At 37.4% G+C, this 22175-nt stretch overlaps 1 protein-coding gene across 1 annotated transcript in view; it reads left to right on the top strand.

Annotated features, from left to right (window-relative positions):
* LOC148411396 (voltage-dependent N-type calcium channel subunit alpha-1B-like) overlaps nt 1-22175 on the top strand; it is a 175998-nt gene that overhangs the window by 103766 nt on the left and 50057 nt on the right. Inside the window, exons 17-27 of the mRNA XM_088435897.1 lie at nt 8480-8552; nt 8826-8943; nt 9856-9923; nt 9991-10097; nt 12141-12203; nt 14878-15567; nt 15893-16077; nt 16325-16454; nt 16835-16964; nt 18579-18638; nt 18781-18887. Of these exons, the coding sequence (XP_088292023.1) occupies nt 8480-8552; nt 8826-8943; nt 9856-9923; nt 9991-10097; nt 12141-12203; nt 14878-15567; nt 15893-16077; nt 16325-16454; nt 16835-16964; nt 18579-18638; nt 18781-18887 (1731 nt within the window). The remainder of the gene's footprint in view (nt 1-8479; nt 8553-8825; nt 8944-9855; nt 9924-9990; nt 10098-12140; nt 12204-14877; nt 15568-15892; nt 16078-16324; nt 16455-16834; nt 16965-18578; nt 18639-18780; nt 18888-22175) is intronic.

The raw sequence follows: 22175 nt of genomic DNA, 5'->3' as shown, positions 1-22175 counted from the left end.
AAATCTTAGTCTCCTGAATACAGTATTAAAATATTATGCCCTTGGTTAGAGGTAGGCAACTTGTGTATTTTTGCTGATCCAACATTTGTCATTTGTCAGAGCTCTGCCTCCTTTCTGTCTTCTTCGGTTTGTCATTTTTTCAGCTGACGAAATTGTAATACTCTTTCCGTCAGTAAGTCAATGTATTTTTTTGCCCACCCTTTTGCCACCACTAGAGGGTGAAATTTGACCTTTTTTTCTGATCCGTCATTCGTCAGGCACTGGTCTACATCTGTCTGCACTTATACTAGTCATACTTTCTTTTTTCTTTTTTTTGTACTTTTGTACTAACCCTATACTTAAAGTTAACACAACGTCTGTGGTTTTACTGTTACACCGCATTTGAAACATAACCAATAATATAAGTGTAAAACAAAGCCAGCCACGGAGTTTAACCCTAGGCTATAATACACCACCATATTTGTAAAACCACATCTAAAGAGAATGCAAATTGGACCATAGTGTAATTAGCAATCATGTCCTGGATGGCATTATCACGTTTGACATGATATTCAAATGATGGATGTCGGTTCTCATTTATAAGTGCTCGTCCCACAACTTAAGGAGATGGTTTCATTAACATTTGTCTGAATTTCATGTCACATACACTAGAAATGAAACTGATTATTCCTGATGTTGAATTCACACACACACAAAAAAAAGTCTTAGGGAAATTAAAATAAACTTCTATCTTGCATTTCCTGGCCAAGTGCCAAGCAGATAAAGAATGCAAATTTGGGTGCAGACCCATTGCTAACTTGAAAGAGTGATTGCCTGCAGTGGAACCATATCTCTTAATGATCTTATCAGCAAACAACTTATTTTTGTAAAACGTATTTAAAAAGCAAAATAACACAAGAAATCTCTTAACACTTAATTCTAAACATTACTTTTAACTTTTGGTCGGCGAGATTGTGTACAGCAGTGGCCACCACTGTTTTTGAACCTGATAGCTACTTTTTTGATACTGAGTAATACGAAGTGCTACCATTTTATGTGAAGACACCGATCACATTAATGATTTTCCACAACAATTAAGGAACTGTTGTAGTAAATATGTAACTCAAGTCTAAAATGTAATGTACGACAGATGAAAATTGCAAGAAGTGCTACAAACATTTTCTGGTAGACAATCATCCATAGTTTTGAATGGTTGCTAATCTATTCGTCTGAGAACAAGTTGGGGAAGAAAATTTACGGATTGTTATGCTTTCCAGTCACACAAAGGAAAAAATACCCTCACAGATTCTGTAGTCCAGTCAATTTACCCAAGTTATACTTTTCCAATAACTTTGTATTTGCAAAGTTCACCGTCCTATTTGTCAGTATAAATATATTTAAAAGAAGAGGTTTCACATGATTTTTTTTTTTTTTTAATAAAACCAGGGCCTTGCATGAAAGCCAAATCCTCCTTTTGAAACCCTGATTGCTTAAAGCCCAAGGTCAGACATTCTGACCGTTAAATTTTCCAACAAAAGTTGGAGACATGTTAAAAAATGTGACTTGTTTGGAGCTGGGGTGGTTCTACATGGTGGCCATGGCCACAGCTTCTCACTCTGCTCACCCTATTGGCCACTCCCACGCCTTAGGGAAATTTTCGAAATCTTCGATTTTTCTGCCATTTTGCCAGAACATATGCAGCATTCTTACACCCCTTGACACCTGCCTGCCTGTAAACAGTTTTTCATATTACCTGCATATTTACATTTTTTAAGTAATAACATTGAATTTTTTTATTTTACTTGAAACACTGACTTGGCATACCCCTACTGGCCACCCCTCACTGAGATGTTGTAACACCCTGGTCACCCATAGAAAATTTTGTGGCTTACCTCATGGCTTGGAGGGTAATAGATACTTTGAAACCCTGACTTGTTCACATTTATTACCCCCCTAGTACTGTAGATCAAGGGGTCACACTTCTGACTTTGGACATGGGCCAGTGAGGATCAAACCATTTTTGAGATATTTTCAGACCTGATGTTTTTGCTTGGTTTTTGTTACCCCTTATATAAAAAACAAAACTCTGCTTTGAAGATAAACTCTGCTTTAAAACCAGAATCTGAGAGCCCGGCTGTTATAAAACCCGAGACCACTTGGGCATTTTTTGACCGTTTTCTGACCACTGTAAAAAAATAATTGTGTTTGTCATTTGAATAGGACGGATGCATGCCATGAAAGAGAAGGAAGAATTTCCAAATCCTTATTTTTGTCCTTTTCAGTACGCAACGCATACTAATAATCATATTTCTTTGTGCCATTGGATTGGCATTTTAGATTTCACCTACTCTAAGGTGTCCCGCACTTTCAGACAAAAGTTTCAATAGTGAAACCCGTTAAACAGTATATATTATTTTAGAAGAGGCCCCCCCCCCCCCCCCCCCCCCCCCAGGCATGAAATTTCCACATGGCTCAAACACCTTGGGGAACAGCTTAAATGTTGACTGACATTAAGAGGCTTTAAAGTGTGCGGAAAGAAAGCAGTTTGAGTAGAAAGGTAAGATTTATTGTAGGTTAGCTTTCACTTTGGTGCACCATAGCTACCGAATCTCATCTTGCTAATTTTCACAAAAATTTAACAGTCACAATTTTCACTTGAAGACAAAGCCTGATTAGGAGTTGTTGGTTTATGTCCAAAAAGTATTTTCTTAGACATGGGATTGTCCCTGTGCTTCTTTTTCTACTTTCTTTTGGTGATTGCCGAACAAGATTTGTTGTATTACCATCCATGCACTTTCTAGCTGTGAAAAATGATATTTTCTTCAAAACCCCAACACCCATGCTGTGTAGGCTCGAATGTTTTCTGCTGAGAAAGTAGACGATAAAAATACCTGCACTGACCATCCAAAGGCTGATTTGGCTTTTGAGCGTTCCTGCCACTTAAACCCAGTGTTTTTCAGGACATTTTTCAGGATTCATCTCAGACATTGGGAGGAAAAAAAAAAACAACATTCATTTAATCACCATCATCATTTGTTAAGTGTAGTGCTGGGCAATAATATGGATGTACCACAATATGAATTGAAGCCATATGCATATTGCAATACAATGTTCAATTCCCAATGAATTGCGTTATCGGTTTTGAAATATTTTCAAAATAAATTCGTTTTTTTTTTTTCAAATCAATCTGCTCTGGAGTGGCGTTTTTTTCATATTATGAATCGTGTTTTACAATGTAAATCAGTCCAAGCGTTTCAAAAACTCCACCTTTAATGTTACAATACATTAACTTTCGAGTGATGTGATGTTCCAAAGCAATTGTGGTGGCAGAGGAGCAGGAGAAACAGCAGGGGAAAAAAAGAGAAAAAAAATGATACAAAGATAGCATTTTCTTCGTTTCTGCTGTTGTAGTCATATCTCGGGCTTCCGCACGGTGTTCAAGTCATCCGTAGTAAGCCCCTGTATGTGTTCCAGAGAAGTGCAATAATAGCCAATCAGTCATATTAACGAGCAATAGAATCTCAAGTTACGTTATTTTGTTTTGTTTCTTTTACATGATAAGTAATTTTTGTAATATGAATAAAAAAAACTCGCACAGAAGCAGGTTTCACTGAATTTGATCATTTACATATTTATATTTGTATTTTGGCTTGGTTTTTGTCATATTTTTTTCCACCAACACAGGTGACGTGACATCTGTTTCATTTACAGTTGAAGAGCACAAATGGCAGGAAAAGAAAAGTACAAAATGAGAGGCAAAAAACTACCTGTGTATTCCTACCACATGAGTGCAATCTGAAAGAGTATTCTCAAGTGCTGCGGACATATTAACACAGTCAAGGGGATGCTTAAAATTTAAAAAAATGCTGCTTTTTGTTTTATGTTTAATGTGTGCTCATAGATGTCAATGATGTTTGGCTTCTCAAAAACAATCATTAGAAGTTGTCTGGTCTAATAAAGTTTTCTCCAGTCATTGTTAATATATTGTATATGCCTTAGTTTTTTCTTAATTAACTAATTTTTTTTTTTTTTTTTTACAGAAATTGCCCAATAAATCGCAATATGTATCGCAATACATGTTTAAGACACAATACCCAGCACAACTACGCTGTCACCACACCAGCGATGTTTTGTTATAACCAGAAGATGCCTATTATGGATAGTATTGATTAAACACAACTTTTTGTTTACAACTTTTGGCCCATAAAAGTACACTGTACCGCTCAAGTTTTTTTTTGTCTTAAAGCAATTATGGCTGTTGCACATGCACAGTGTGCTGTTGTAAAAATTGCCATTATGCGCTATTAGGACAGCCTTCGCAAAAAAAAGAAATTTGCCGCGATTAAGTAAGCTGATCCTCAGCGATATTAACATTTAAAAAGCCGGCTATACATGTCAAATAAAGAACTTTTTTTTCTACCACAAGAGGGCAATGTTTCCCACATGTTTGCATGACAAAAGCTTTTGCTTTTCTCACCCTAATATATTATTTACCAGTGTGAAAGGGCGCTGAGTTTCTCAACTGATTCCTAATATATACAGTGCTAGCTGTCAAGACCTAAAATTGGAATACGTTCGGTTTGAAATGATCAAAAATGACAGTTTGACAGCTAATTGATTAAAATGTGTATAAAAGTAAATAATGTGAGTAAATAACTAGGCTTCATTTTTTTCATTGGTTTTCACTCAGCAAGTACCATATTTTCCGCACTATAAGGCGCACCTACAAGCCTTATTTTTTTTTTTTTTAATCTGATGGTGCGCCTTATAATCAGGTGCGCTTTATAATCTTATAATCTGATCGTGCGCCTTATATATATATATATATATATATATATATATATATATATATATATATATATATATATATATATATATATATATATATATATATGGATCAATATTGAGATTGGGATCGGTAGATGGGGAATGAACTGATAAAGTAAGCTTTACCACTTTTGTGTGTTTACAGTTGAACAAGGTTGGTCATATTGACATTGAGTTATTATGTTGTTGAGAGTTTCGAGTTATTATTTGAGTTATTATTGTTATTACTTTGAGTATTACTATATTGTGATTGAAAACATTTTACAATATGTCATTAATTGAGGGTGCGCCTTATAATCCGGTGCACCTTGTATATGGAAAAAGTTTTAAAATATGTAATTAATTGAGGGTGCGCCTTATAATCTGGTGCGTCTTATAGTGCTGAAAATACGGTAAATTTTCTGTGTTGCCCTCTTTGACAAATTTTTTGTCATGTCTTGGGTGAATTTCTCTAAATTATTTTTTTACTTTATATTTGTTTATTTCTATTATTTCTAAGTATCAAGCCTTGAAGCCATCTTTACATACTGCTTGTTTCAAGGGACAATAGAAATGTTTGACCAAACATGATGAACAATTGTGATTAACAATCATGATTTCAATATTGACCAACGTAATCGTGATTATTATTTTGGCCATAATGGTGCAGGCCTACTTTGTTTTGACATCTAAACATGGTTCGTAAATCAGCTGTAGGATTTTAGACAGATAAATAATCCTGCGATTATAAAGTAACATTTGTATTGCCAAAATAGCTAACAGGTCATTGCCACATACCGCCTTTGCTATTTAGTAGAGTAATCACACCTTCAGAACGTGTAAAGCAGCCTTTCACTTGTATCCAGTTCTCCTTGGACTGACAACCCTCACAAACACCATGTCTGGATGCCTTGAAAGCAGCAGGCTGTTGCCATGGCAGCAAGCCTTATATCAGTCTATGCCATCATTAGCACCGCATCAGTCTCTTGTGATGGACAAGTGTGAGATGAGTGTGACGTGCACACATTGCTTTTAGCCAACAGTGCACATCACATCAGGCAGCAAGCGTTTGCAGTGGCTACAAACAATGAGCGTTTTAACTTTCTTGAGCAAAACCATCGCACTTGCCCAGTCAAACCATAACTACAATAGTCAGTCTTTTGGCGTGGAGGACGTTTGGTTATGTCATAAGCCAAGCAAATACTAACACACTCAAGCTTGACAAACAATGAAAAACTATGATGACATCTTCTAAAGAGAATAAAGGAAAATAAATTACTTTACGTACCCTAAATTATTTTTTGGTTTAGAGATAATTTTCTTGCTCACAACACACCAACCGTGTCTTGGAAAAATGTGAATTAAAAGATAAACAGCTTGAAGCAGTGGACTGTCTCCCTGCCGAGATTCAAAGGACATCACATCTGTTTATGATCAGCTTTGTGGAAATATGCAGCCTTTACTGTAATGGTTATGAAACAGTCATTCCTGTTTTGCTCATTTCAATGTACTGACATCAACAACTGTACTGATAAGAAACTGTCAAAACTGAAACATTTTTCAAGCTGTATTGGATTATTTCCATAATATATCAGAATTTTTTCTCCACCTCCCATAAATATGGAGAGTATAAAGAGAACGTTTAGATAGTTCTCATTGCAATATAACTTAACAAAAAAGAATGTACTGTATAGGTTAATTTGCACTTGAATACATAATGTAAATATTCTTTTCCACAAAAAGTTTAATGATGTTGGTGAATGGGCCAGACAATGAGATGTGGATTCCCCTCTGTATTCAATTGTTCTGCAAGCAAGGGCTTTCTTTTAATTTTCATACATTTCTCAGTCTCAAATTTATAAATCTCTGGGGGGAAAAGGGTATTTTACAAGGTTTAAAAGTTAGGTCTGTTTGATGAAGCCTAGGTTATTTTTATTTTTGGAATTGCCATGTTTATCTTCAGTCCACTGTTGCATGTTGACATATATCCACCATGTATAAAGCATTTAATACTCAAGGTGAGAGCAACAGCTCATGGAAATTCGGTCTCACACGACCTGGACTTTTCTAATTGATTTAATGAAGTCTCTGTGGGTGCATTTTGAATGAGTGCTCCCAATCCCCATTATCGTAGTAAACAGAGGTCAGAACTCACAAGCATAGCCTCCAAACGGCTGCAGTTTGACCCCCTAATCCACGAAAAGTAGTGGGGGCAATGATGAAGCCAGTGGTGGGAAACAGAAAGCGAGAACGGGTTGAAAAGAAGCTGAGCAAACATGTGAGTGCGATGGAGAATGTCATGATTAGACAGAGGGGGACAATGGTGAAAGGAAACGAGCATGGAGGGAGACAATATAATGCCATCGCAAGGGAGGCAAAGCTTATTGCATTATAGAAGATGCCCCTCCCCACTCTTTTCTAATTCACTTCCCCACACTCCTCTTTTCTCCCATTTCCTTCATGTGATGCATATACAGTGCACATGAGAGCAAAAGCTGTCTGGCTGGCTGGATGATCACGGTTAAGAATAATGTAGATTTTTTTTTTTCCATAAGTCTGTCTATATACTCTGTTCTATATATAAAAAAAGAGAGAGCGAATGTAGTTTACATGTATGTAATATTTGCACTCAACACACACATCCCAACATACAGTTATCACGTGAACTTGAGAGGAAGAAGCAGGCGGCAATTTGGTGCTAATGGCCCAAGTGTTCCTGTGGTAACAAAGTGCACCACATCCTCTCCTCGTTTTTAAAGCCTTCTTTTCCTCTCCACATCTTGCACATATAAAGTCATATGACTGTCGTAGATGATTCCGTAGTCTTTATGACTTTAGAATCAAGGCAAAAGCAGCAGCAAAAAATTGCGAGTACTCACTTGGTTCATTTTTTATGGCATGTGCTTTTTTGCAATAAAGTGAAGCGGGGACTTATTTTAGCGGCCATTCATGAAACAGGCTGGTTATCATTGTATTGAATCAAAATGAAACAAGATTTTTGTTTGAAAAAGGAATTTTAAAAAGATGTTACAGACCACATTGCATCTTGTCTCAGTGCCTTCTATTCCCGCCTCCTGGGAGAGCCATTTACATTTTGGGGTGTCAACAAGCTTATTTTACCATTGTAGCTGCCTTCTTTTCATTTTCTTTTTTTTTTTTTCAAATTTTTGTCCATGTTGTTTGTGTGATTGCATTTTATTTTTTTTGTTGGCATATTTTTTAATCCCGGTTGTTATTCTTTGTTTGGCTAGATGCCTCATTTTAGTGATTTTAGCTTTCTGCCAGTTGCAATGGTCCCCCACCCCCCAGAAAAGAGACCCCCCCCCCCCCCCCACACACACACACACACACACACACACCAACCATAATTTAGATTATTATCTATAAAAAACGCGTGATAAAAGCAATATTAAAAAAAAATCAAGAATTGGTAACTATTTTTTTTACAGGATTTACACAGGTTAAATGTTTGTCTAAGTAGAAAAAAACCCAGGTGCATCAAAGCCCTTGAAAAAAAAATGCCAAACCTTATTTTATCACAATTACACTTCACATGGCAAAAATAAATCAACATTGAAAACATGTTAAGGATTGAATGCATAATTTGGCCTCGACAGAGTTCTGCAGTCCACTTAGTGACATCCTAAGTGAGTAGCTCCCTCATAATACTTGTTCTCTTTCTGCTTTCACTTAGATTTAACTTTGAGGATGAAACTCCAACAACAAACTTTGATACCTTCCCAGCAGCCATCCTTACAGTATTTCAGGTGAGCTGGCCCAATATAAGGGCAGTAACACATGCACATACACACGGTTCATCTTGAAAATGAGAAAATCTTGACTTTATGAGAGCTGTAAGATTATTATCAGTCATGTTAATAAGAAGAAATGACTGCTGCGTACCTTTTTGCCTCCTGACAAGCTCACTTATAATCCCCTAATTAGTCTGTGTTCACAACCCTCAATGCTGCAAGCTAATTAAGTTCGGTGCAGTACTCTAACAACCCAAATGTCATTGGCGTTCTCTTGACTCACTCAAGATTTTAACCGGGGAGGACTGGAACGCTGTGATGTACCATGGCATCGAGTCACAAGGAGGTGTCCGCCGTGGAATGTTCTCCTCCGTCTACTTCATTGTCCTTACCCTTTTTGGAAACTGTATCCTCTTGTTAGGAAATCGGCATTGCTATCATTTTTGGGAACAGTTTTATTTTTTTTTCCAGTGGTTGTTGAGGAGAAAATATATCTGTTTAGTTCAAAAGTTAGAACAGAATCATTGTCTCAAAGGTTCTAATTTCATGTAAACTCTTTGTCATATAGTGGATTTCTTGCAAAAATTGCTCATGATATGTTTTCTGATCTGCTGAAATAGCCCAACCAAGGACAAACAAACAAATACCACCATCTTGACCTTTTTTTTTTTATTTTTTCAAGATAGTAATTTTATTGAACAGAACATCTAAACATAACAGTGTAGGGTGGAAAAAAATATGAATCTCAAAGCTAATGTCCAAAGCCGGTCAAAGTCAGGAGTCAGCCAACCTAAATAATCAAGTTGGATGAGATCAGGTGTGTTGGCTAAAGCTGCACCACGTGAGGAAGCCAGGGTTACTGCAGTACTGGCAGTTGGGACTGGACAAATGGAGCCAAATTTGATCTGTTTAGAAGGAACACACACAACTATGTTTAAATTAAAAAAAAAAAACAAAAAAAAAACGAACACATAAACCCCATGCCAAGTATGAGGAAGCAGAGGGAGCTGGAACTGCTTAGCTTCCTCAGGGTGTGGACACATTCTATCAATTTCAGAAAAATAAATTCCCAAATTTGTGAAGACATTTTGAAGGAAAACTAAATCCAAAGGCTGTCTTCTGCTCAGTGTTCTCTGACCCCACAAATGGTTAATATATTCCCAGATTGTCTACTGTATCTGTTCCTTGAGGCATCAAAATCCCCTTTTTTCTGTTTAATGGTTCTTCTGTTAAATGCTCCCACTCAAAACGACCTATGCTGATTGTAATCTGTGACACAGTAAAAACAGAATTTCTCCTGAGTCACATTGTTCCCCAGACACCCTACTGAATGTCTTCTTGGCCATTGCTGTTGATAATCTTGCAAATGCACAGGAGCTAACAAAGGTAGGTTCAGGCATATGGTTCTAGTGTAATATGACTGCATTGCATAATACTGAAAACCTTGGTCAAGGATGAAGAAGAACAGGAGGAAGCAGCCAATAAGAAGCTTGCTCTGCAGAAGGCTATGGAGGTCAAAGAAGTCAGTCCCATGTCAGCAGCCAACATCTCAATAGCTGCGTAAGTTTCATTGGATCCTTATCTTCCTATCCTGTAAATCTGATGGCCCTCCTTTTGTTGTTGAACGTGTTGTCACCATTTTAGTCCATCCAATATTCTGTGTGAGTTTGTGTGTCCTCTCATCATCTCAGCCTGTTTTTGGCTGGTTTGCTCCACCCCCAATTACTTTTAGTTACAGGCAATTAAGAAGGTGCAGCCAGTAGGACTAGCCAGTTTATTTATTTCTGTTCAAAATTGTCTGATTTTGTTGAGCAGAAAAATTGATTTTTAATACCGAAACATAAAAAAATGTTGCAAAATGAACTTTGCTCATGCCAAACAGATATTAAATAAAATTAATGAGAAGACACCTCTGAACGTTTTGGGCGTTTAGTACTTAAATGTATGTAATATTTATATTTGTGTGGGTGGCTTGAATCATAGATAAACTTGTCGGATGCACTAAATGGCAAGAACAGGGAAAGTACCCCACGTTCAATGAATTGTATGAAAATATATAATGGAGACTGCACAATACCTTTTCCAGCACTTTGAGACGGGAATGTAACAAAAAAAAAAAATGGCCACAGACCTTCAGGGATGTAATATATGCGAGCCTAATTCTCAACTAACATGTACAGCTTCTAAGAATTTTTTTTCCAAAAATGAAGGCCAAAAATATGGGGGCATTCTATAAATGGTAACGTCAACATTAGATTATTATTTTTTTTTTAATTCACACCATTTGAGGAAGATCGATCCGTCAGCCATGTAAGCCACATTTTGGTGCACAGATGAACATTGTTTTATATCGGCTGTATTATTACTTGGAATAATTACCGTAACGAGAAAAGCTAGAGGGCAGAAATCAGTTGTTAGCTGTTAGCAGCTAACAACAGTTCGCGTTAATTTAGTTGTTACAGTTAGAGAACACAGAAAGATATCCCATTTGACTTGAATTGCAATCTTTTGACATAAAAACACAATCAAAACCTGCTGAAACATGGATGGTCCGCAACTGGGTATTTACGTATGCTAACATTAACTCGAGCCGCCTCGCGAAGAAAAGGAAAACCAATTACTTTGACATTTGACATTTGGCCATTGTTCACCACACATCGGACAAAAGTGCATTCAATGTTAACTTGGCGAGGCGTTCACTGACCAGTCACAATGTGGCAAATCTGACAAGACACTTAACATCCAATACATATATAAGAAATAATAACGTGTTTAGCGAGATGAGATTTATTCTGTTTTGCTATCGTTTTTACATTGTTGCCAAACTGTTGGTGAGGCTTATTTTCGGTAAGATAGAAAACACCAGAATTTGAGCCTAAAATTAAGGGTTCGGCCTATACACAGTTGTGGTTTATATTTGGGGAATTAAAGTAGTAGTACGGTAACTGCGTTAGAATTGCCGTGAGCAGGAAAATAGGGCTCAGTCTCGTGTGTTGTGATCTCACTGACAATACAGCACATTAGACAAAATAATCTTGTTTGGCCCACAACATCTCTTTAATTGCTGTTCCCCTCACAAAAGAAAGAATAAATAGTGTTGCCTCAACTGGAAAAACACTGGTTAGCTGCATTATCTCACCCTTATTCCCCGTCATCACTGTTATTTTCGTGTGCGTTGCCATTCAGTATTCTCCACATGTGTGAAAGTGAATCGAGTGGTGACACATTGGTGAGCTGTCTCATAAGCAACTGTTTTTGTTTGAAATATACTGTTTTTGTTTGCAAACTCGGGGTTTCATGGCATGGCATTTTCTTGACAAAATTCAATTACAATTAGGACGGTTTTCAAATCATTTAAATTGTTCATGTTACAAAATAAAATTGAAAATGTCTGCAATGAAACTCGTGACTAGCCTTCAGATTCAGTTTCTGCTTTTCTGAAAATGTGTGCTTACAAATTAGTTATGGTGTTTTCAAAGTAGTTGCATAGTATTGTCTTTTGTTAGTAAATTAGAAGGGAACAGGTGGACAGGCTGAGGTTCCACCTTTTCCCTTCATATTTGTGTCTCATTTTTCTTTTGTTTTTTTGTTCTGCATGTACAGTTTTGTAAAGCAAAATCGAGATGCAATCTCTCGCAGGTCGTCCATCAACAGCATTCAGTCACTGTGAGTTATCACTCTCTGTTATAATATTCCCCTCTTTGTCTCCTCTGCTCTGTTCTTCCCATTCAAACTTAATGACTACCTATTCAAATAGCTTACTCCTTTTCACCGGGGTTTTCCAAATACACTTTTTTTTTAATCTGTCTTGTCCTTAATTTTGGTATGCTCCTTGCAAATGCCACATTGTTTAGAGGGAAATGAAAAAATAAAATAAACAACAGAGAAATGATCTACCACACACATTTCTTGAGCTTTTTAATATTGGAAAATGTTTTTATTAACTCCGACATTGTCTGCAGTGAATAAATGTCTTTTTGCTGCCTATGTACACATAAGCATTGATGTGTGGCGTCTTCAATGTATTATAGTCCTGAAGTAAGATTTTGGAAGCTATTTGACATTTCTTTGAGACAAAACAAAACATTTTGATTGATATGCTTTGAGGAGTCTTAAATGCATCGTGCACAAAGAATAATTCTATCCCTTTAGTGTATTTGTCTGTCACTTTGCTTTCTGGGAAACTTAGCTTTGGGTGTGTGTTGCTCACAAGTGTGTGTGTGGAATCCTTTCCGTTGTGTCTTTTGTCTGTCTGTTGTCTGTCTGTATGTCTGTGTCTTCTGCCTGTCTCTTAGGAGTTATACCTGTAGTCGCTACTCTACCCCTGCCCGACGAAACCTGAGGTACAGGTGATCAGATGAGACAAATTTAACTAACAATTAAGTAGCATGGGAATAAATCACACATTAAGCATAGCTTTTTGGGGAGATGTTTTGATGGAAATAAGTTAACATAAAACCATAATCCAAAAGTCAAGTTTCATCCATTTGTGTCCTCACTCACATTCTTGCCATATATGTCAGATACAGGCATGCCATGTCCGCAAAACTATAGGCTATAAGTTTGTATTTTCATGGAATCAAAACAGGCAGAAGATAAAACAAAATGAAAACAACGATAGGTAAGAAGACCTTGAAATTTTTTCTCAGAATAATTTAGTATATTTTGAATCCTGTATTCTATTCTAATTCCCCGGCCTCACCGCTGTCTCTGTAAAGTAAAGAATGAATGATTCTCTGCCAATTGGAAAGACATAAATGCAAAAGATGCAGGTGTCTTACACTCATTCCAAAGAGAAGATTTTGTGTCACCTTAATAACAAGAGTGGGATTAGGGATTGCATGCTTGTGAATAGGACTCAAACAGTCCTTAGTTCCACACCATGCGGAAATACTGTTCATGATAGAAAGTCAATTGTTAAAAGATGGCCTCTTTACTGTCGTTAAATGCGTGTGGAAATCCTTTTCTATCAAGCTATGGGGGACAAATAGTCCAATTTTTTTTTCCTTCCAACTGAAATGGAAGTACAACTAAAGGGGATTGTGTTTGCTTTCAACTCATAAAAACCTCAACATGAAATACTTACACCTCATTAAATCTGACCCTCAGGCAGTAAATTACATTATTGTACTAGGCTGTGGATCTCTGGGCAGGAGAAATGTCTGAGAGAGAGTGCTATGTTTTCATGAGGATACATTGTTTGCGAAAGAATGACGGATCACCTAAATTGTTGGTAAAAAAGGAAAAGTCAGCAATCTTGTTTGGTAAAAAAATATCAGTGTTCTTGACTATGGCATCCTGGGTACAGGCATACTTTTATACCGACCCGTACAGCAGTTTGGAGAATTATATGATTACATTTCACCACATTCTGGTTTTATATATGTTTTTGCAAAGCCTACAGTTTAAACCTGTTTTTCATTTCTGCACAATACATAAGCATGGTTAGTCAAAGCTATCATGATTAGGGTTGTGCATCAGTGGAATTAGGGTGGTTCCAGTTTTTCGACAAGATTCCGTTTCCCCCTGAAAAAAAATGAAATCGATGAATAAAAAAATATACACAATTTTAATCTGTGAACTTTATTGTGAGTTATTCAAATGACTATTTTTAACCAGTGTATTAATTTTTGATCAATTACTGATTTTGTCAAACAATTTTGACAAAGATAAAGCTGCCTTTGAAAGGCGAGGAAGGAAAATGTATCTGTTCTAGCAGTCTATGTAAACATATATTGTATGTGTATGTATATATATGTATGTATGCATGTATGTTGCAGCTGTATCGCTGACTCACTGTTTGAGTTCGAGTCACATGATAACGCAATGGTGGCATTAGACAGCCGTAGCCTCGGTGTTTAGCGCTGAAGTCAGAATCGGCCCTAGCATAATCACGGCCTAATGAACAGTAACCGCCATTGCAGCACCCCAGTGGCGGGATGGACTACTGGCACAGTTTTCTATTTCCTCCGCGCAGCTGACTAGGAATCACATTTTAACACCTACGTTTTAAAATCTGAGCAATTCTGAAATGATAGTCCTGGTTCCATGAGATGCCCAATTCTCTGTGCCTTACCTTAATCATGATGGACATTTGTGGCTTGCGTCAATGATCATTCTGTGACATGCTCATGTTTTTAGGTCTTGAGGAACTAAACAAATAGCAGTTGATACTGATAATTATGACTGTAACATCAATAATAGAGTTTAACCTGAGGGTGTGTCAACTGTAGGTGATGAAAATCTCTTCAAACACTATTGATAAATGTAGTAACAGGAGACATCTGAAATGAGACCGTTAATTGTGACTTTTCCATGTGAAATTTCTTCTTGTGTCTAGCAAGGAACAGCAACGGGCAGCCAAGACCATGTCAGTATGGGAGCAAAGGACCAACCAACTACGGAGACACAACTTGAGAGCAAGCACTGAGGCTTTGTTTAACGAACTGGACCCCGAGGAGCGCCTAAGACTCTCATCTGTTCTACATCTCCATCCCGACATGAAGACTCACCTGGACAGGCCCCTTGTGGTAGAATCCAGGAACAGCGACCTTCGTAACAAGACTCCAGAGGAAGGGCAACAAGACAACACGGAAGACAACTTCCATTCGCACACCAGGAAGCATCATCGCCATCGGGACAGGAATGGTGAGGGCAGGGATGGAAGACATCACATCCATCACAGCCGCAGCAAAGATCACAATAGCAACGGTGCTAAGGAGAGGAGAGGGGAGAGTAGCCACGCTCGGGATGAGGGGCAGAGGCGCAGGCGCCATCATCACACGGGCTCCCCAGAGGAGGAGATTGCTGATCTAAGAGGAGGCGAAGAGAGAAGTCATCGCCATCACCACTCGCACCGTACACCGAAAGAGGGAAATGGCACATTGGCGAATGGTGCCCATGGAGAGCGCAGAGGTCGGGGAAGAGGAGGGGAGGGTAATGGAGAGCGAAAAGGACGTTGCTCTCGAATGGTCAGAGCACAGTCGACTCTGGATGGAGATGAAAGTAAAAAGTGCAAGAAAAGTCCTAGGTAAGATTACGGAATTTGTTGAATGTGCCGGTTTCGGGATTGATTGTGGACAGCGCTGTTGTACGGACTCGATGTGTCTTCTGTTGTCTCGGACTTGACTCTGAGTTCTTGGCATTTGACAGACTTGGCTCGGACTCATCCCTTGGACTCTTAAATATGTTTTTATCAACTCAATATGCAAAGTAATTAATGGGAAAGCTTCAGTTTGTATTTTTATAAAATCTTTTTCCGGTCTCCTGAAGGTACCATTTAGCTGCATGAGATTGAAGCACTTCAAAAGGGAGTACATTGACCCCTCTGATAAGATACAAATCTCTTTCTGCAGGGAGATGCAATCTGATGGTGAGGAGGAGGTTCTTGCAACCAGTCCTCTGAGTCTTGGAGACAAGCAAGAAAACGCTGATAACCAGAAGAATTCCACAAGAGCCAGCCAGGCCGGCCTTAACAGCAACACTATTCACATCCCAGTTACCATAACTGCCCCACCTGGAGAGACCACAATCATTCCCAGTGAGCAGAACCTTCATTACGTTACAATATACACACTTTGAAACTAAAAATATTAGTATTTCTGTGATGGAAGTTAACAAAGAAACATTTCAGGATAGGAAATACATGAATGCTTTGAGTAAAGGTTATCCAGGCTTTGTTTCCTTGGCTTGAATTCTGACCACAACACTTAAAACTGTCTTTCAGTTTTGTGCTCTTTGTGCTCTGATGAAGACAGTAAACGTATGCATGTACTTTTCCACACCAGTGAACAACATTGAGTGTGGCGACTTCAGAGTCAGCGAGGAGAAGAAAGCTCTGGAAGACGATGAAGCTGTCAATTGGCCTAAGCAAATCCTCCCCTATAGTTCCATGTTCATCTTTGGGCAAACAAACCCGTAAGTGATTGGGTAGTTGGCATAGATTTTTCTTTTTTTTATCAATTCATAAAGATTGAATATCCTTAGATTTTACAAGTGGGCCTAAGGTCAAAAGAAACACAATAACCCACAATTGTATTGATACATCTTGTATTGATACATTTTCTCAAAGTACCTAAGAATGTAATTTTGAATTGCTAAATTCTTTTTATGCTGAAGATGCAGTATTTAAACTTGTTTTATATTGGCCCATAGGTATCTTGACAAACCAGATGAGTAATTTTGACTGCAAAGAAAATGCTTATTGTTTATGCCTTTCTTTGAGGAGCTTGCCACTACAAGATGAGCTGTTTCTTCATTGTATGTGCTCTGAAAGTTTTGTGCACGCGGTGTTCCAGGGTACGGCGGCTGTGTCACTACGTGGTCAACCTACGCTATTTTGAAATGTGCATCCTGATGGTTATTACCATGAGCAGTATTGCCCTGGCAGCTGAGGATCCCGTACAATCCAATGCACCGCGTAACAACGTGAGTCAGATTGTGAACATTAGTATCTAGCAGCATCACTAGATTAACAGTGTTAGGCAAGTTACTTCAAAACTTTAATGCATTACTTATTTCTTATTACTGTCATTTCAAAGTAATTAGTTTATTTAGTAATTAGTTACTTGACAATATTACTGCATTTTAAATATCAGGCACTACACTACTATTGCAATAGCTTTTTATTACTCTCACCAGCAAACAGTAACTGGAAGTATGGATTTGCTATTCTAAAGGTAGTTTTTTTGCGCACATTACACATCCAGTAGTAAGTTGGCTTAAGGCTAAAAACACATATTTTAATCTGTATTGTATTGTAAACCTTTAAAAACAAGATCCCAAATGTTTTTTTTTGTATTTTAATCACTTTATTATTTAGCTTCACAACATAGTGATGCATTGTTTTTGCTTTAGCCAGAAACAGTTCCGCATTCCACAATTTCAATGTTAATATTCAAATTCAAGTTCAGTCGGCTAGGTTAGGGACATACGTTTCAAAAAAAGATGGTTTTAGTGGGAAAATTAATGTTACCTTAACTTAATTAATCATTATTGCAAGTTGCAACAGGGATCTTGCTGGCAAGGCGTTGAAATGTTGGTGAATCTATTGTGGGAAGCGGAAGCATATCTTCTATGTATGACATACTCCGCCACGAGTCCCCCAACCTCTGGAAGTGGTAGCCCTAAGCGAGAGAACGATCATTTTGCCAGCTATGTTTTATCTCACTCTCAATCCTCCGCATGTTTTCTTTTCGCTAACTTTACGGTACTTTGGCACATCTTTAAATGGTTTGTCAAATTTCTGGTCTTATTTGTCTAAGTTGACAGCTGTATAGGTGTTGCACACAAAGTGCACCTCACGATAATGTATATGCTTTCTGTCTTTATCTCTGATGAACTGAAAGTAATGGCTGTATGTCCATCTTGTGGAAGAATTGTCAATATTCAACCTGTCGTCTGCTGCTGCCACAGTCATTACTAATAACAAAAAATGACTTTTCCCCTCCGATTTTGCTCTGTTTTTGGCAAATTTGGGCAAAAACCGTTTTCAGATTAAAATGCATTGCAATGCATTGCATTACTGTCATTTGTACTGAGTAAAATATTAGTATTTTTGTGTGTGTAATGCGTTATACTACTGCGTTAGAGCAAAATGGAATGCATTACACTAACTGCATTACTTTTGTAATGCATCACTCCCAAAACTGTAGATTAGACATTGGATATCATGTTTACAATTGTAATGTGCCTGTTTTTTTGTTTTATGTTTGACTGATCTGAAAAGATTTGCTTACAAGAGCAGCATGGCTCAACGGTTGAGTGCCTGTCTTCCAATCCAAAGGTTGTGGGGTCATTAATTAATGGGTGTATAAACATATGTGTGAACGGGTGGGTGTGAGCCTTTGTAAAGTGCTTTAAGAACCATATGGTGGAATAAGCGCACACCATTTATTTATTCAGCATTTGCAAGACTTGAACGTTTATGCAAACAAACAGGAGGACTGAGAAAGCTGACAGGCCTTGAAAACTATGATGTGGTCTGACACACAATCTCACACTGATATTGTAAAACAACTTTTCTAAATGTTTGTTTTGCAGGTGCTCAAGTATTTGGATTATGTCTTCACTGGAGTTTTTACTTTTGAGATGGTGATTAAGGTAACAAACTAAAAGCAAAGTCTGGTGGCATTTTATTTTATGTAGCTCAGGTTTGTTTTTCTTACTGTGCTGTTGGGGATAATGCAAAATACATAAATCACTGCTTTTGTATTTTGTTTGTATTATTGTGTTTATTGTGAAGATGATTGACTTGGGACTGCTTCTCCACCCTGGTTCCTATTTTCGTGACCTATGGAACATTCTTGACTTCATTGTGGTCAGTGGAGCTCTTGTGGCATTCGCCTGCTCGTAAGTCGACTACGGTTTTTTTTTTTTTTGCATATCTACAATTTATTTACATCACCGCGGTGTGCGTTTGTTTGTGTGTGTTTGTGTAAGTATGGTGTATATACTCATATTGTCAAAACTAACTTTTCAGGATATTAAAAAATCATGCCATCTTGCTTGGCTTTCCACAACCTGTTCAATCTGTAGTCTAGCATACATGATTGATGTGTCATCAATAGGTAAATGAATAGTTAGTGTAAAGCGCTTTGAGTACCCAAGGTAGAAAAGCGCTATATAAGTGAAAGTGCATTTACCGAGACCATTTGCAAAAATTCAGTCAAATGACCTTTATATTGGTATTTTGAACTTTTCACAGTTAAATATCTGCATATAAATGATGAACTTTTACTTTTGGCACATGGCAATTTAAATTCTTATGAAATATGAGATCATAACAATTTTAACCTTGGGATATGTAAACTTATGTGCGCCACAGTCATTTTACAATGTCAAGAAACTCAAAAATAGATCTACAAAGGACTGTACTTTACATCAAGAAATGTAAGAAGTTAGCAGCAGAATAAAAAATTCCCACCAAAGTTTGCACAGCATGAATGACTGCATAAATTCACCCAATGCACACCTTTTATTATACAACTAACTCACGTGCATGGCCTCTGTGTCAGGTGCAATTGTGGGAAATGTGATTTTGAGGATTTGCCAATACCGAGATTTGAGTTGATGCCTTGGCAATAAATTACTATAAGTCCCTAAATATAAGATTCACTCTTAATTTTGGGCCAAATTCTGGTATATTCTTTGTTACCAAGATGCACCAACACCACACAGAATAAATGGCATCTTTTGTAAACTCGTCATATTTTCCTGTGTTCATATCCATAATTTATATATTAGTTGCATGTTAAGTTAGGCATGTTTCAGATTTCCCACATTGTGAGAGAGAAGTGAACGCCTCACCGGTTTTAAATGCTCTCAAAGCAGTTGTTTTTCCTTTCCCTCGTTCATTTTACCATAAGTAACCCGAAGTTGAGCATCCGTGTTTCACCAAGTTAATGATTGTGTGTCTATATGTCAAAAGACTGCAGATAATAGACGAGACAAATTACATACCTTTCCGTGTTCTCTAACTAGTGCACTCTTCAGTTTATGTGGATCACAGCTATATCTTCCACAATGGTGTCTAAAAAATAATAAAAATCAAGTTTATAGGACGCACCCATACTTTTGGCCTTCATTTTTTTTTTGGAGGGGGGGGGGGTGTCTTATACCTGGAGAATTGCGGTAAGAACATAAAAAAACATAAAAACATAAACATAAAAAAAATAACCAAATTGTAGTTTTCATTTATATAATTATTGATTTAAAAAAATATATGCAAACAATGTAAGGTACCTTTTGAATGGCTCGTAAAACAAACGTTTTAACCAAGTAGCCTTAACCATTTAAACATTCTCCCACCCGCTGTGTTCTACTGTTTCCAGCTATGTTGACATTTCATATAGTATGCCTGCATATATTTTATATTGGTAATATCTATGTAATTTTCTAGCCCTTATAGATTAACTAACTAAATCAACAAAATGTTCATAACTCCGATCTGTTCCACCTGATTCGGATCGTCGAAATGTTGTAATGGGGTCCTATTTCCAATCATGTGATCAGAATCTGGACATCCCTATTAGGTATGCATCAATCAGCATTATATCCTGTAGTTTAATACAAATCCCTGTCCCAATGAAGTTGGGACTTTGTGTAAAATCTAAATACAGTAAATACAGAAGACAGTGATTTGCAAATGGGTCTCAACCTTCAAACACTCGATAATCACAAGATGTTTAAAGTTGAAACATAATTTTATTTTTTTTTAATTTACTTGAATTTGAGGCCTTCCACATGAAAAGCTGTTAACCAAGCAGGTTTATCACTGTTACATTATCTTCCCTTTGAACAACGTTCAATCAGCGTTCAGGTTGTACAAAGCTTGGCAGGTAGAATTCTTTCTCATGCTTGCTTGATGTAGTTTGCACACCTGCAGTTGCTCAACTGTCAATATGAGATATATTGAGCACTTCATATCACATTTTCAGTAAGGCAGGTCAGGCCGGTCTATAGGCACTCTTAAGAGACAATTTGAAATGTGGACTCATCAGACCACATCGCGCTTTTTAACCTTTTGTCAGTCCATCACTGATGAGTTCAGGCCCATGTGCTTTGCTTGGTAGTTTGCTTTTGTAGATGTAGCAATGCAATGTTTTGACTAACATTGTTTTTAATGATGTGCCCATGACCTAGCCTTTTTATTTTTCGTCACACTTAGTAAGCATCACATTCAAAATGAGACAATATTTAAAAAAGAAAACGTTAAGGAGTCGGCACATTATCTGGTCTTGGAATGGGTTTGCAAATCATTGTGTTCACTTTTTAATTCATGTTTTATACAATGTCTCTGCTTTTAAAACAGCTCCCAAAATAATTCAGAGACCTTGAAAACAGAGTTAATGAGGCTCTTGAAAGAAGCTCATGTGGACCTTCAATTTGGGTCTCACGAGTACAAGCCTGATTTCCTATTCTCTTAAATAGTTTGCTGAGACTTTTTCCATATCTGTTATTGTTTTCACACATGCTCTGTCCTAATACTCCTGACAGATTCTCACCTGTATGATCTTTATTCTGCTTTCTGTCACTGCTTTCTCCCCCTTTTAAATTGATGTTTTTCTGTCTTTTACATGTTGCTGAATCTTGTGTATTTGTCCTCCTCTTTCACGTTTCTTTTCCTCCCATCCTCGGTTTCTACCTTGGATTGCTTTCAGGAGCCTAATGGGGTAATGCTTCAACTTTCAGTCTTTCAGTCTGTGCTTGTCTGTCCTGTTTGGATATCATGTTTTCCTTCCTGCTCATCATTTGCAGATGTAATCACTTTATCTTCAGCAACCTCACAGCTGAATGTTTCTGTCTGACTCATATCAATAACAGCCAGAGATACTGGCACACACACGTGTGTGTTTGTGTCATAAAAGAGCAATTTGCCTCTTATTAGATAATGTTGGTAGCAATGAGCTATTGTTCATAGCTTACTGGCTGAAACAATTTCTTTGAAAACGGAGGCTTCATGAGAGCATAAACATTGTCGCGGATGTGTAAGATGAGTCCTGAATTGATTGCATCACGCAAAAAGATCAATTAAATCCTAGGCAAAATTTATTTAGTACCAATATTACGACTAAAGCCATGCATTTTAAAAATAACAGAGCAAATAAAATTTTACGGTTTGTCAGTATCTCTGTGGCT

This window comes from Hippichthys cyanospilos, chromosome 15 (genome assembly GCF_059441005.1).
Source record: "Hippichthys cyanospilos isolate Australia breed blue-spotted pipefish chromosome 15, RoL_Hcya_1.0, whole genome shotgun sequence".
NCBI classification, from domain to species: domain Eukaryota; kingdom Metazoa; phylum Chordata; class Actinopteri; order Syngnathiformes; family Syngnathidae; genus Hippichthys; species Hippichthys cyanospilos.
Note: the sequence above shows the minus strand (reverse complement) of the source record. Positions and strands in the feature narration are given on the sequence as shown.